Raw genomic sequence first — 15,835 nt, forward strand, 5'->3', positions numbered from 1 at the left:
ATGCCACTGAATTCAAGCTCCTGACCCAGGACTTGGCGTGGAATGAGGCTGCCCAGATGGACCAGTTTACTGAGGGGTTGGCAGAGGAGGTCCTGGATGAACTGGCCAGGGTGGAGCAGCCACCCACGCTCCAAGAACTTATCACCCTCTGCCTCCGCATCGATGGCCGCCTGGAAAGTCGCCGCCAAGCCAAGACCAGAGGGCGCCAGCTCCCTGCGCAGTGCTACCTGGCTCCTCGCCCGTCCCCAGCTAGTACCAGCACCAAGGATGAGCCTATGCAGCTTGGAGCTGCTCGACCCCGCCTGACCCCAGAGGAAAAGACCAGACGCCGCACGCAGAATCTGTGCCTCTACTGCGGCACGGCAGGCCACTATGCCTCTGGCTGCCCTGCTAAGCATCGGATACCTGGACCTTCGCTGCCACCGCCGCCAAAAGGGCAGCCCCAGGCGTAAGTGGACCCCCCAGCCTGGGGCGACTAGCTGGGTCCTCCGAACAGCGGGCTGATACCCCAGGGCCATTCCTGCTACCAGTCAAACTCCGTCTGCCTGACGAACGCTGGCTGTTCGTGTATGCCATGCTGGACTCGGGAGCGGCCCACTGTTTTATAGATGCCGCCTTTGTGAAGCAGCACCAGATCCCTGTGCAGACAAAAGGGATTCCGTCGCTGGTGGAGGCTATTGACGGGCGCCTCCTCCGTTCTGGCCCCGTCACCCAGGAGACCTGTCCCATCACCTTCCACGTCCAGCAGCACCAAGAACAGCTGCGGTTTGATGTCGCCCGCATGCCTCGCTTCCCGCTGATTCTAGGCCTTTCCTGGCTGAAGCTGCACAACCCCATCGTGGACTGGGCCCAGCAGGAACTACGCTTCCGAGACCCATGCCCCCATCTGACTCCTCCCACCACTCTAGCAGCTGGCATCCCGAGTGGTGGTCCTCAGCTCCCTCAGAAGTATGTGGACTTTGCTGATGTCTTCGAAGAGACAGGAGCTGATCAGCTTCCCCCTCACCGGCCCTACGACTGTGCCATTGATTTGGTACCTGGGGCACCACTCCCGGTGGGGCGTCTGTACCCAATGTCGGAGCCGGAGTTGGCAGCTCTGCGAGACTTCCTGGACAAGAACCTGAAACGCGGATTCATCCGACCCTCAACCTCTCCCCTATCTGCTCCAGTGCTCTTCGTGAAGAAGAAAAGTGGGGAGCTCCGGCTGTGCAATGACTACCGGGCCCTGAACAAGATCACCATCCGCGACCGGTACCCTCTACCACTGATCCCTGAACTCTTGGATCGCCTAAAGGGGGCCCAAATCTACACCAAGCTGGACCTCCGTGGAGCGTACAATTTGGTGCGCATACGGCCCGGAGACGAATGGAAGACCGCGTTTGGGACCCGATACGGGCAGTACGAGCACCTGGTAATGCCCTTCGGACTGACCAATGCCCCCGCTGTCTTCCAGAGGTTCATGAATGACATATTCCGGGACCTGCTCGACCGCTTCGCGATCATATACCTGGATGACATCCTAATTTACTCCCGCAATCCTGCCCAGCACGCCGAGCACATCCGCCAGGTCCTGCAGCGCCTACGAGCCCATGGTCTCTACGCCAAGCTGGAGAAGTGCGACTTCGACCTGCGCTCCGTCGAGTTCCTTGGGCACATCGTGTCACCGCAGGGGATCCTCATGGACCCGAAAAAAGTAGAAGCGGTCCTGACCTGGCAGGCTCCTCAGAATCGCAAAGACCTGCAGCGGTTCCTCGGTTTTGCCAACTACTATCGGCAATTCATCCCGGCCTACGCATCCCTGACCACACCCCTGACTCAACTACTCCGCCCCAAAGAACCCTTCCACTGGTCCCCAGAGGCCGATAACGCCTTCTCCACCCTGAAGACTCGCTTTGCCACCGGGCCACTCCTGAGATACCCCGACCCCCAGCTTCCCTTTACGGTGGAAGCTGATGCCTCCAACGTGGCCCTGGGAGCAGTGCTGTCCCAGCGCGAGGAGCCGTCCCAGCCACTACAGCCCTGCGCCTATTACTCGCGGCAGCTCACTGCTGCAGAGAGGAACTATACCATCTGGGAGAGGGAGTTGCTCGCGATCAAGGCGGCGTTTGAGGTTTGGCGACATTACCTCGAAGGGGCTCGCCACCCTGTTCAAGTGCTCACCGATCACCGGAACTTGGAACACCTCCAGACCACCCGCCGTCTCAACCAGCGCCAGATCCGGTGGTCCCTATTCTTCTCTCGCTTCGACTTCCGGATCTCCTACATCCCCCTCCTAGCTGATGTCCTTGCTGGTGCCTGGGAAGCGGCCGTGTATTTCTGCACTTCAAACACCCTTTATGGCTCCTGGCGCCCAACTCCCTCCTCCCTTTCTTTCCCCCCGCAGGCATGCCTAGAATTCTACTGGGGTTCAGTGGGGTTAGTTACAAGTGCAGCCGGGGGATCAGGTGTGGCTCTCAACTCGCTACCTGCGCCGGCCTGGTCGGTCTCACAAGCTGGATGCACGGTTCATTGGACCCTACCCCGTCGTTGAACAAATAAACCCCGTCGCCTTCAGGCTCCAGTTGCCACCCCACCTCCGCATCCACCCCGTGTTTCATCGCTCCCTCCTTGTTCCGGCTGCACCCCCTGACCCAGCTCGGACTCCTTCCCCACCGCCGCCACCACCAGTGTTGGTGGATGACGAGGAAGAATATGAGGTGCGCCAGATCCTGGACTCCCGGTACCATCGTGGAGGCCTCCAGTACCTGGTGGACTGGGAGGGATACGGCCCAGAAGACCGGTCTTGGGAGCCCGAGGACAATCTTCATGCCCCGGACTTGGTGCACCAGTTCCACAACGACCACCCCGACCTTCCAGGTCCCTCGACGGAGGGCGGCCCTGGGGGGGGGGATAGTGTCATGGGTGCTGGGGACCCTTCAGAGGAAGTTGAGTCTGATGAGGAAACTGTGCCCCTGCCACCTGCACCAGTGCCCCTGCCTCCTGCTGGAGAAGATCCCAGCCCCCCTGCCTCGCCCTCTCGGGTGGCTCGTGTGCGTGACCGCCTCCGGCAGGACCTCAGGGATCGGAGGAGGGCGGCACGCTCACAAGCAAGACGCTCCCTGAGCCCTGAGTTCTGAGAGGATTCTGGCCCTTCTAAGAGCAAGGATGCTTGAGTGGTAACAGGATCCTGGCTGCCTCCCTGAGCCAGCAATTAGCCCAAACGGGCAACAGCCAGCAGAGGGCTATATAGCTGTGGGCTTTGGGAGGAAGCTTTGTGGAAGCAACTAGTCATCTCCCTGACATTCTAGCATCCACTCCGGCTTGACTTTGGTTCCTGACTCCCTGACTTTGGCTTTGGACTTCTGGACTCCCTGACCTCGGCTTCTGGACCTCAGACCTGCGATACTTCTACAGTGATTCGGATTTGGTGCCTCGGACCCTCCTGCTTACTGGCTACAGACCTCGGACTGCCTCTGGACTTTGCCTGACCCGGCCCCAGCCGTGACACCAATGGCCTCTACAGTCCAACATTCTGTGTCACATAAGAACATAAGAGAAGCCCTTTTGGATCAGGCCAATACCTCATCCAGTCCAACACTCTGTGTCACATAAGAACATAAGAGAAGCCATGTTGGATCAGGCCAATGCCCATCCAGTCCAACACTCTGTGTCACATAAGAACATAAGAGAAGCCATGTTGGATTAGGCCAATGGCCCCTCCAGTCCAACACTCTGGGTCACATAAAAACATAAGAGAAGCCCTGTTGGATCAGGCCAATGGCCTCTACAGTCCAACACTCTGTGTCACATAAGAACATAAGAGAAGCCCTTTTGGATCAGGCCAATACCCCATCCAGTCCAACACTCTGTGTCACATAAGAACATAAGAGAAGTCATGTTGGATCAGGCCAATAGCCCATCCAGTCCAACACTCTGTGTCACATAAGAACATAAGAGAAGCCATGTTGGATTAGGCCAATGGCCCCTCCAGTCCAACACTCTGGGTCACATAAAAACATAAGAGAAGCCCTGTTGGATCAGGCCAATGGCCTCTACAGTCCAACACTCTGTGTCACATAAGAACATAAGAGAAGCCATGTTGGATTAGGCCAATGGCCCCTCCAGTCCAACACTCTGGGTCACATAAAAACATAAGAGAAGCCCTGTTGGATCAGGCCAATGGCCTCTACAGTCCAACACTCCGTGTCACATAAGAACATAAGAGAATCCCGGTTGGATCAGGCCAATGCCCATCCAGTCCAACACTCTGTGTCACATAAGAACATAAGAGAAGCCATGTTGGATTAGGCCAATGGCCCCTCCAGTCCAACACTCTGGGTCACATAAAAACATAAGAGAAGCCCTGTTGGATCAGGCCAATGGCTTCTACAGTCCAACACTCTGTGTCACATAAGAACATAAGAGAAGCCCTTTTGGATCAGGCCAATACCCCATCCAGTCCAACACTCTGTGTCACATAAGAACATAAGAGAAGCCATGTTGGATCAGGCCAATAGCCCATCCAGTCCAACACTCTGTGTCACATAAGAACATAAGAGAAGCCATGTTGGATTAGGCCAATGGCCCCTCCAGTCCAACACTCTGGGTCACATAAAAACATAAGAGAAGCCCTGTTGGATCAGGCCAATGGCCTCTACAGTCCAACACTCTGTGTCACATAAAAACAGAAGAGAAGCCCTGTTGGATCAGGCCAATGGCCCCTACAGTCCAACACTCTGTGTCACATAAGAACAGAAGAGAAGCCCTGTTGGATCAGGCCAATGGCCCCTCCAGTCCAACACTCTGTGTCACAGAAGAACATAAGAGAAGCCCTGTTGGATCAGGCCAATGGCCCCTACAGTCCAACACTCTGTGTCACATAAGAACATAAGAGAAGCCATGTTGGATCAGGCCAATGGCCCCTCCAGTCCAACACTCTGTGTCACAGAAGAACATAAGAGAAGCCCTGTTGGATCAGGCCAATGGCCCATCCAGTCCAACACTCTGTGTCACATAAGAACATAAGAGAAGCCCTGTTGGATCAGGCCAATGGCCCATCCAGTCCAACACTCTGTGTCACATAAGAACATAAGAGAAGCCCTGTTGGATCAGGCCAATGGCCCATCCAGTCCAACACTCTGTGTCACACAGTGGCCGATATATGTGTGTGTGTATACACACACATATATATACTGTTCAAATGTTTTGAAATATTCTGTTTACCTGGGAAGGACATATCAGCCATAGAAATTTCTCTGGGGTGTCCTCTGCCTTCTCTTCGGATTTTAGGAGGTTTTTTGAACGCTGTTCTATGAAGGAGCCCAGAGGGGACTCTTGTTGGATTCAGACTGAAGGATGTTTCCTGAATTGTGATACTTATTTCTTGCTACTTGTATCTGAACTGTGAGGGACCACCAATTCTATTTCATAATCTGTTTCAAAAGACAGATGTCTACTGGTACTTGTGAATTTTTTGAGGATTTTTTTAGGGTAGACCCACGGGTGTCAAACTCCTTTGTTATGAGGGCCAGATCTGACATAGATGAGACCTTGTTTGGCCGGGCCATGTCAGGTTGGGCTGGGTCATGTGTGCATCTATTTAAGACTAGGTAGCAAAGATATAGACTTTATAAAGGACACAAATATAATTAAATATATTTTTTTAAAAAAACTTAAAACATGCTTAAAATGTTAACACTCGTTTAAGATGCCTTTCTTTGTATCTCTCCCATGGGATCCAGGGAACTGGGCAAAGGAAGCTCTGGCTCTTTCCTTCCTTCCCCAGGGGACTGGGTGGAGCCTCAGCCAATAGAAGGAAGAGAGGCTTGGCTCAGTAGCTCTGCTGTGCGATTGAGAGAGCCTGGCAAAGCAAGCTCTCGCTCCCCCCTTCCTCCCCAAGGGAGGAGCCTCAGCCAATAGAGAAAATAGAGACTTTGTGCGATTGAGTAAGCTTTGCAAAGCAAGCTGTGCTGCAGAAGCAAGCAAGAAAGAGGGAGAAGGAAGCAGATGACAGCTAGTTGCTTGGGGGCCTGATAGGAGCCCTCCGGGGGCCTGATTCAGCCCCTGGAACACATGTTTGACACCCCTGATCTACCCTTATGTTTTCCACCTTTGCACATCTTCTGGGTGTGGAGCAGGGGTCACTGGGGGTGTGTGGGGGAGGTAGTAGTGAATGCTCTTCATTGTGCAGGGGATTGGACTAGGGGACCCTGGAGGTCCCTTCCAACTCCATGGTTCTATGACCTACCCTGGAGAGCTGATGTAAGGATTCCTACGCGCTCAAAGCGCTCTACAACTGCTCTTTTGATTTTTCTGGTTGACTGGCCCTAAGGAGGCCTTGGAGCAGGCAGTCCAAGGACCTCAGGTGGGGGAAAGGTACTTTCTGCTGGAGACAGGAAAGGATGCTGGGAGAGAGGGGCGTAAGGTGGCTTCCTGTGGCAGGGAGGTGGGAATCCCTCCCTGGAGCTGCTGTTGCTTCTGCCTCAAGACCGGTGTCCCAAGAGCCTTTGGCACACACCTGACAGCTGTGAGGCCTTCGTCGGCATTCCTGGCGTAGCCGCCTCAGGATCCCCAACCACAAACAGCGGCCGGTCCCGATTTGCAGGGCCCTGGGCAGGGCTCTCCTCCTCAGAGAAGGCGAATCTGGGCATGGCCTCCAGGCTGCACGTGCTGTTCAGGGAGGCGGGGCTGTGGCTACGCTCCTGCCGGAAGGCGTGGAAGGTGGAGCCGCAGGAAGTCCAGGCCCGGAGCCTGAATGAGAGGAAGGAATGTCAGGAGGGGACCGGCCCAGAGGGAGCCGGAACACACTGGATGGCAAGAGGGGTGACCTTGTCCAGCCAGCCCCACCTCCCCCCTTGGAGCCCAGCAGGCAGGCTGAGCCCAGCGTGGCTCTTTGGGGCACGGAAAGCAGCTCACACTTCTGCCCCAGCCCAGCAGTCAGGGCCCCTGCTGCCCACCTGGCCTCTGGGGCCACGCTCCGGCCCTTCTCCTCGTCTCCCGAGCTGCGATCCCCCCTCTCGGCCCCTTCCGTCTTCTCCTTGTCCTGGCTCTGCTCGGCCGGCGGGCAGCTGAGGCCAGCAGGACTGGCCAAAAACTCGGAGCTGCTGTAAACCTGGAAGGGCAACGGTGGGTGGGACGCACAGACAGAGAGACGGGGAGAGACAGTTGTCAGATGGGGGCCAGCAGCAGAGGGGCAGCTCAGCCAGGAAGGAAGGGACACCCCCGCCAAGGCCCTGCTAGGGGAATGGGTCAGCCACCCCCAGCATTCTTTTGCCCCCCAGACCTGCCAAGGAGAGGCCGGTCAGACTGGGAGAGAAACTGGCCTCAGCAGCACTCCCACGCCAAGCGGGCCTGACCTTGCTGAAGCGGTGGGAGCAAGAGGAGAACTGGCGGATCTCCAGGGAGGACTCCTCGTCGTCGTTGGTCTCCTCGCCCTCAGAGCCCAGGTGCCGAAAGCGCTCCAGACGAGCTGGGGAGAGAGGCAGCTCAGACTGTGGCTCCCTGGCAGAAGGGCTCCAGCCACATGGATCATGACCACGGGTCCCTCACAGCACGACAGCCCACATGGCTGCTGCCCACCAGAGAAGGACAGGTAGAGGGCCGGCTTGACTCTGCCCGTGGCAGCTCCACAGGGTGGCAGGCCAAGAACAGAAGAACAGAAGAGAAGCCATGTTGGATCAGGCCAATGGCCCCTCCAGTCCAACACTGTGTCACACAGTGGCCAGCACACACACACACTGTGGCTAATAGCCACTGATAGACCTCTGCTCCATATTTTTATCCAATCCCCTCTTAAAGCTGGCTATGCTTGTAGCCGCCACCACCTCCTGTGGCAGTGAATTCCACCTGTTAATCACCCTTTGGGTGAAGAAGGACTTCCTTTTATCCGTTTTAACCTGACTGCTCAGCAATTTCATGGAATGCCCACGAGTTCTTGTATTGTGGGAAAGGGAGAAAAGGACTTCTTTCTCTACTTTCTCTATCCCGTGCATTATCTTGTCGACCTCTATCATGTCACCCTGCAATCGACGTTTCTCCAAGCTAGAGCTCCAAGCGTTTTAACCTTTCTTCATAGGGAAAGTGTTCCAACCCTTTAATCATTCTAGTTGCCGTTTTCTGCACTTTTTCCAATGTTATAATATCCTTTTTGCGGTGCGGTGACCAGAACTGCACACAATACTCCAAATGAGACCACACCATCGATTTATACAGGGGCATTATGATACTGGCTGATGTGTTTTCAATTCCCTTCCTAATAATTCCCAGCATGGCGTTGGCCTTTTTTATTGCAGTCGCACACTGTCTTGACAGTTTCAGTGAGTTCTCTACCACAACCCCTGGCCTTCTTTAGGGCAGCCGTCCCAGCTAAGGGCCGGAGCACCCACTGCGCACCCAGCAAGCCACTCCAAAGACACAGACCCCGGGGGCAAGGAAAGGCCCTTCCCTGCTTGCAACCCAGGATGGCTGCTGCCTCTCAATCAGCTGGCCGGCTGGCCAGAGGAGACCAGGAACCAAAGGCCTGACTGCTCACAGCAGCTTCCTTTGCCTGCACAGCAACTCCCATGCCTTCTTTGGGGCTTTGTGTGTCCCCAGTCAAGCTCGGGCCCACGGCATCTCCAGTGGGAAAAGGGTCTCCCTCCGAGGAGGAAAGACCAGAGACGCCGCCCCCCCCCACCGGAGAGCAGCTGCTGGACAGAGCTAGAGGGGACCAGAGATCAGAGCCCGTTCCAGGCAACTTTCTGGGGAGCTGTGCAGCAAGGAGGAACTCTGCACCATTCACACGTCTTCCAGCTGCCGTGCTGCAGCGTTCCCCTTCCCGGAAGGAAGGTCCAGGAACAGACATGCAGCTTTCAAGTTTACGAAGACCAGCACTGCTACTGGGTGGAACAAGTTTTTCGACAGAGGCCAGTTTCCCCTTAGCCTTACCCCGCCTTCACACTCCTCTTCTCCGCGGGGCTTCAGCTGGATTTCACACGCTCTGCCCCGGGGCTGCAACTAGCTCAGCTTCGTTCACGCAGCAAACAGAAACCGGTTTTTAGAGGATCTTGCTTGGGGTGCGAAAGAGGCAACGCGAGTTGCAGCCTCGGGGCAGCTTGTGCGAAACCTGACGGAAGCCCCGCGGAGAAGAGTGAGAGCAAGGTAAGGTTAGTGGGAAGTTGGTCAGAGTCAATCTGTGCTAAAGGGACTCCCCCTTCCCAGCCACAACATCAGCCCAGCCTTCATCTGGGCCCTGTTCCAAGCCTCCCCGTTTCTCAGCTGCGTGGCTCCGCCCACTGGGCCTTACTGTCAAAGTAGCTGGTGTCGTCCTCAGCCTCCAGCTGGGGAATGAACTCTGCCTTCTGCCGCAGCAGCCCGTTCCAGTCCAGGCCGCGGAAGAAGGGGTGCTGCTTCACTTCGTGGGCCCCTCCTGGCAGAGACAAGAAGGAGGGAGTCGTTGGTTTGCTGCCTTCACCTCCAGCCCTTCCTTCCTCCCAGGGGACCCAGCCTATTCTCCCACCAACCCGGAGGAAGAAGGAGCTCTCCCAGGGTGTGTCTTCCATAGCTGAGGGGGAATCGGAACTCGGGTTTTGTCCAGCCCAGCCCCCTCCCCTTGCCACGCAGAATCCAGACCTGTGCCTAAGCGCTCCAGGGGGCACTGCCGCAAAAGCTGCGTGATCAGGTCTTGTGCATCCGCAGGAAGTTGTTCGTCGCCTTCTGGCCACAGGATCTCCTCTGCAGAGGAAAAGGCAACACCGAGTGACTCTTGGAAGAGACTCTGCAGCCTCCTCCACGACCACAGAAACACCAGAGAAACTCTCCAGGGAAGAAAGGCTGGCTCAGGGGAACCTCCCTCTGGCTTGGGATCCAGTGGATCCATCTGGCCACCGAGAGAGAGAGAGAGAAAGAAATGAGACCAATCGAGCACAACCCTCCCAAAGAAGTTTAAAATACGAAGGGGCCAAAGGTGAAAAACATCACTAGTTTAGACAAAAGTACATTGTTTATTACAAAAACGTATGAAAACCTCATAGGGGTCCAAATGAAGCCTCATAAAATCACTGAAGGGACAAATGCACATGGAAGATGCATATATGACCTGATGCATTTTGACCTGCAGAAGTCGTCTTCAGAGGCCAAAATACAACTTAGGTTTCCTGACATATTGTATTTTATTCCGTTGTAACCCATCTTGAGCTGCTTTGGCAGGACAGAAATCCCATAAATAAATGCCAATTGCCACTTTGGGGTCAGGAGACAATCTTCGCCAGGCCAGTTTGGCAAGGGATCTGGGGTGGGGTGGGGCGGTATTTGCAATCTTCTGGGCCTGGAGCAGGCGGCAGTGGGGAGATGTGGGGAGAGGTATATCCGAACTTCCTGCATTGTGAAGGAGGTAGGACTAGATGACCTTGGCAATCCCTTCCAACTCTATGGTTCTATTCTATTCTTTACCACAGTTTCAACACAGGTTGGTGCTTCGGGGTCATTCTGTTCCTGTCAGAACTGACAACAACCAGCAAGCTGTGCTCCCCAGAGGCTACTCGTTGCTGGAGCAACTGGAACGGACAATGGAGGTTAGAGACACGTCTCCATGGATTCTGCAGACAACAGAATTCTCTCTTTGAAGCAGGGAATGATTCCCCTCCCCTCATCACATGCTAAGCTCCAGTCAGGAGGGGGACTTCTCTGTCATGGCCATCTGGCCGAGCTCGCCTGATGGTTTCCTCAATGGCCCTTTTGTCCAGAAGAAGTCTGCAGATTTATACCCTGCCCTTCTCTCTGAATCAGAGACTCAGAATGGCTCACAATCTCCTTTCCCTTCCTCCCCCACAACAGACACCCGTGAGGCGGGTCAGGCTGAGAGAGCTCTCCCAGAAGCTGCCCTTTCAAGGACAGAGTCGCAGAGTGGCCTAAAATCTCCTTTCCCTTCCTCCCCCACAACAGACACCCGTGAGGCGGGTCAGGCTGTGAGAGCTCTCCCAGAAGCTGCCCTTTCAAGGACAGAGTCGCAGAGTGGCCTAAAATCTCCTTTCCCTTCCTCCCCCACAACAGACACCCTGTGAGGCGGGTGGGGCTGAGAGGGCTCTCACAGAAGCTGTCTTTTCAAGGACAGAGTCTCAGAGTGGCCTACAATCTCCTTTCCCTTCCTCCCCCACAACAGACACCCTGTGAGGTGGGTGGGGCTGAGAGGGCTCTCGCAGAAGCTGCCCTTTCAAGGACAGAGTTGCAGAGTGGCCTACAATCTCCTTTCCCTTCCTCCCCCACAACAGACACCTTGTGAGGCGAGTGGGGCTGAGACAGCTCTCTTAGAAGCTGCCCTTTCAAGGACAGAGTTGCAGAGTGGCCTACAATCTCCTTTCCCTTCTTCCCCCACAACAGACACCCTGTGAGGTGGGAGGGGCTGAGAGGGCTCTCACAGCAGCTGCCCTTTCAAGGACAGTCTCTCAGAGCAGCCTACAATCTCCTTTCCCTTCCTTCCCTACAACAGACACCCTGTGAGGCAGGTGGGGCTGAGAGGGCTCTCACAGCACCTGCGCTTTCAAGGACAACCTCTGCCAGAGCTATGGCTGACCCAAGGCCATTCCAGCAGGTGCAAGGGGAGGAGTGGGGAATCAAACCCGGTTCTCCCAGACAAGAGTCCATGCACTTAACCACGACACCAAACTGGCTCTCTCAAGGGCTCCAGGCAAAGGCACCATGAAGAGGATACTCTCTGCCAGGCTGGCCCCGATCCCCTGACACGGCCGCAGCCCAGGACGCCCCGCCCACAGCAAAGGGAGGAGGGACCTACCGCTGATCACCTGTCCGAAGAGCTCTTCGGGGGTGTCTCCGAAGAACGGCACGCAGCCCACCAAAAACTCATACAAAACGATCCCCATGGCCCACCAGTCCACTGGTTTGCCGTAGCCTTGAATCAGGATCACTTCTGGGGCGATGTACTCCGGGGTGCCACACACCTGCAGAGAGAAATGCCAGCCCTCCGCTCCACACTCCGGCTGCAAGCAGGAGGCAGGCTAGGAGGACAGTCCCAAAGAGACAAACGCCCCACCTCCACGCTGGGGATCTGCTGGAGATTTCAAGACTCTCTTGCCCGCCGCAGGTAAAGGCACCAGCAGTTCATTTCTGGTTCAGTGAGGAAGCCTTTCCCCTTGATGCATCCTGCTGAAGTGCTCGGTCACTCTGCCTTAGAAATAATTGCCTTAAGTGCTTTGGAGTAAAATAGAGCGCCTTGTCTAAAATAATTACCCAGCTTTAAGAGGGGATTGGATAAAAATATGGAGCAGAGGTCCATCAGTGGCTATTAGCCAGTGTGTATATGTGTGTGTGTGTGTATATATATACACACAAACACACACACATATATTGGCCACTGTGTGACAGAGTGTTGGACTGGATGGGCCATTGGCCTGATCCAACAGGGCTTCTCTTATGTTCTTATGTGACTCAGTGTGTTGGACTGGATGGGCCACTGGCCTGATCCAACAGGGCTTCTCTTATGTTCTTATGGGACACAGAGTGTTGGACTGGATGGGCCACTGGCCTGATCCAACATGGCTTCTCTTATGTTCTTATGTGACACAGAGTGTTGGACTGGATGGGCCACTGGCCTGATCCAACATGGCTTCTCTTATGTTCTTATGTGACACAGAGTGTTGGACTGGATGGGCCACTTGCCTGATCCAACATGGCTTCTCTTATGTTCTTATGTGACACAGAGTGTTGGACTGGAGGGGCCACTGGCCTGATCCAACAGGGCTTCTCTTATGTTCTTATGGGACACAGAGTGTTGGACTGGAGGGGCCACTGGCCTGATCCAACATGGCTTCTCTTATGTTCTTATGTGACACAGAGTGTTGGACTGGATGGGCCACTGGCCTGATCCAACATGGCTTCTCTTATGTTCTTATGTGACACAGAGTGTTGGACTGGAGGGGCCATTGGCCTGATCCAACATGGCTTCTCTTATGTTAATTACTTGAAAACTTGGACTTAATCACACAGTTAATTAACTGGGCCCACAAAATATACAGGGTGGACATAAAAACCACTAATAATGGCATAGTTTAGTACATGCCTTCACTATCTGGGGTTCAGTGGGGAAGAAGAAGAAAAAGAAGACGACTGCAGATTTATACCCCACCCTTCTCTCTGAATCAGAGACTCAGAGCGACCTACAATCTCCTATATCTTCTCCCCCCACAGCAGACACCCTGTGAGGTAGGTGGGGCTGAGAGAGCTTTTTACAGCAGCTGCCCTTTCAAGGACAACTCTCGGGAGAGTTATGGCTGACCCAAGGCCATTCCAGCAGCTGCAAGTGGAGGAGTGGGGAATCAAAACTGGTTCTCCCAGATAAGAGAGCTCTGGCTGACCCAAGGCCATTCCAGCAGGTGCAAGTGGAGGAGTGGAGAATCAAATCCGGTTCTCCCAGATAAGAGAGCTCTGGCTGACCCAAGGCCTTTCCATCAGCTGCAAGTGGAGGAGTGGGGAATCAAAACCGGTTCTCCCAGATAAGAGAGCTCTGGCTGACCCAAGGCCATTCCAGCAGCTGCAAGTGGAGGAGTGCGGAATCAAAACCGGTTCTCCCAGATAAGAGAGCTCTGGCTGATCCAAGGCCATTCCAGCAGGTGCAAGTGGAGGAGTGGGGAATCAAACCCGGTTCTCCCAGATAAGAGAGCTCTGGCTGACCCAAGGCCATTCCAGCAGGTGCAAGTGGAGGAGTGGGGAATCAAACTCGGTTCTCCCAGATAAGAGAGCTCTGGCTGACCCAAGGCCATTCCAGCAGGTGCAAGTGGAGGAGTGGTGAATCGAACCCAGTTCCCCCAGATAAGAGTTCGCACACTTAACCACTACACCAAACTGGCTCTCAGAAGTCACCGGAACAAAGGATTATCTAGAATCCTCGTGTGTACTAGGACTGCATATTAGACCTCTCATGGACTTGATGGTTTCCATTTGAGAACTGATGCATGTGAACTTATATATGGACTTTACGTTCTCTGCCTGTTGTTTTAATGTTCCATGTTAGGGAAAGGAAACGAAGGGTCCCCTGTGGAAGCACCGGTTGTTTCCGACTCTGGGGTGACGTTGCTTTCATGTTTTCACGGCAGACTTTTTTTTTATGGGGTGGTTTGCCATTGCCTTCCCCAGTCCTCTACGCTTTCCCCCCAGCATGCTGGGGGCTCCTTTGACCGACCTCGGAAGGATGGAAGGCTGAGTCAACCTGGAGCCGGCTACCTGAACCAGCTTCCGCTGGGGATCGAACTCAGGTCGTGAGCAGAGCTTAGGACTGCAGTGCTGCAGCTTTAACACTCTGTGCCACGGGGCTCTTGTTCCAAGTTAAGTGGCAATAATATTGTGTAAAAGTATAACAAGATTCTGTCTTCGTCGACATTAATGTAAATGGTTCTTTATTTGGGTGCTATTACAGTTAACAGCGGGTTGTTTTATTTTGGAAGTACTCGTAAGGTCAGGATCCAACGCGCTCCGAGGGGATCGGCTGAAGCACCTTTTGCAGTTCACCTCTTTTGCACCGGAGCACCAGCCATCCCCATCTGCCCCCTGCCCACCTGCTAGAGCCCCCCCCCCCCATTCTCCCACCTGTGTCTCACCTGCTTGTCCACAAACTCCCGCATGTCCTTCTCCACGTGGCCCTCGTAGAGGTTGGTGGTCATGTTCATCAAGCCGATCTTGGAGAGGCCAAAGTCAGTCAGCTTGATGTGGCCCATGGAGGTGATGAGCAGGCTGACAAGGAAAGGACCCCGGTCAACGCGGCAGGGGGAGGGGCTGCAGGGACGCTTCCTCACCCAAGCAACACGCTGCTTGGCTTCTGGGCACCTTGCACTTGACCTTCTCTTGGCAGGCCCTTGCAGGGTCTTTAGGGGGGCCTCTCCAAGTGGGCCAAAATGTTAAGGGAGAGAAATCAACGTGCAGTGAGAGGAAGAAGCCACTACAGAAGAAGAGGGGAAACGCAACTTTTAAAATAAAGTGGCACATACACCACACACACACTTTTTGTGCAGGGGTATCTCTGAAGTCGTGGGGACTGTCCAATAGGGGCTGAGCAGGCTGCTAGAAACCACAACAGACACAGCTGCTGGAGGAAGGGCCACGTTCTCCCAGGGACAGCCTGATAACAGAGGAGGGGAGGGCAGAGCTTCCCTGGCCACAGACTTGCAGCTTACTTGTCTGGCTTGAGATCTCGGTGGACGATGCCGTAACTGTGGAGGTACTCCAGGGCCAGCACCGTCTCCGCAAAGTACATCCGGGCCATGTCCACTGGCAAGGGCCCCATGTTTTTCAGCAGCGTGGCACAGTCCCCACCTGGCAGAGAGAAAGGCTCACTCTCGGGTTTGGTGGGGGTTTTAATCCCCTCCCCGCCAAGAACAGCAGCCAGGCATTCTGGTTTCTCCCAGCCCCCCCACAGGTCAAGAGCAGTTCCTCAGCAGGAAGGAGGAGTGGGAGGGAGGCTTGGAGGGCTCCCAAACTCACCCCACCCCCACCCCCCCAGAGTGCCCTAAGAGCCCATGCCTCTCGCACCCAGACAGAGACTCTTTTTTAAAAGAAATAAATTTTTAAAATCATCTGGTGACTAATACGCCCTCTAAGCCTGGGGTGGCCAAACTTGCTTAACATAAGAATAAATGTCAGATGTTTGAGAGCCACAAGACAAGGAAGGAAGGAAGACAGGGGAGGGAGAGAGAGGTGGAAAGAAAGTAACTTCAACTTTAAATGCATTCTGCAAACCTCTGGCTGGCTTGGAGAAATGATTTAAAGAGACAAATGCCTTCTCCAAGCTGGCTTATGGGGTGGGGGGAAGCTTTAAGAGACACACAATATGTGTGAAAGAGCCACAGTTTGGTCACCTCTGTGCTAAGCTGTA

The 15,835-nt window shown here is 54.6% G+C and overlaps 1 protein-coding gene across 1 annotated transcript in view; it reads right to left on the reverse strand.

Annotated features, from left to right (window-relative positions):
* The window catches only part of MAST3 (microtubule associated serine/threonine kinase 3), a 77,894-nt gene that overhangs the window by 13,205 nt on the left and 48,854 nt on the right, over nt 1–15,835 (reverse strand). Inside the window, exons 15-22 of the mRNA XM_060233107.1 lie at nt 15,138–15,276; nt 14,565–14,697; nt 11,747–11,912; nt 9,589–9,690; nt 9,263–9,385; nt 7,335–7,447; nt 6,936–7,090; nt 6,497–6,729 (exon numbers count right to left, since the gene is read on the reverse strand). Coding sequence (XP_060089090.1) covers nt 6,497–6,729; nt 6,936–7,090; nt 7,335–7,447; nt 9,263–9,385; nt 9,589–9,690; nt 11,747–11,912; nt 14,565–14,697; nt 15,138–15,276 — 1,164 coding nt within the window. The remainder of the gene's footprint in view (nt 1–6,496; nt 6,730–6,935; nt 7,091–7,334; nt 7,448–9,262; nt 9,386–9,588; nt 9,691–11,746; nt 11,913–14,564; nt 14,698–15,137; nt 15,277–15,835) is intronic.

Source organism: Heteronotia binoei, chromosome 2, assembly GCF_032191835.1.
Source record: "Heteronotia binoei isolate CCM8104 ecotype False Entrance Well chromosome 2, APGP_CSIRO_Hbin_v1, whole genome shotgun sequence".
NCBI classification, from domain to species: domain Eukaryota; kingdom Metazoa; phylum Chordata; class Lepidosauria; order Squamata; family Gekkonidae; genus Heteronotia; species Heteronotia binoei.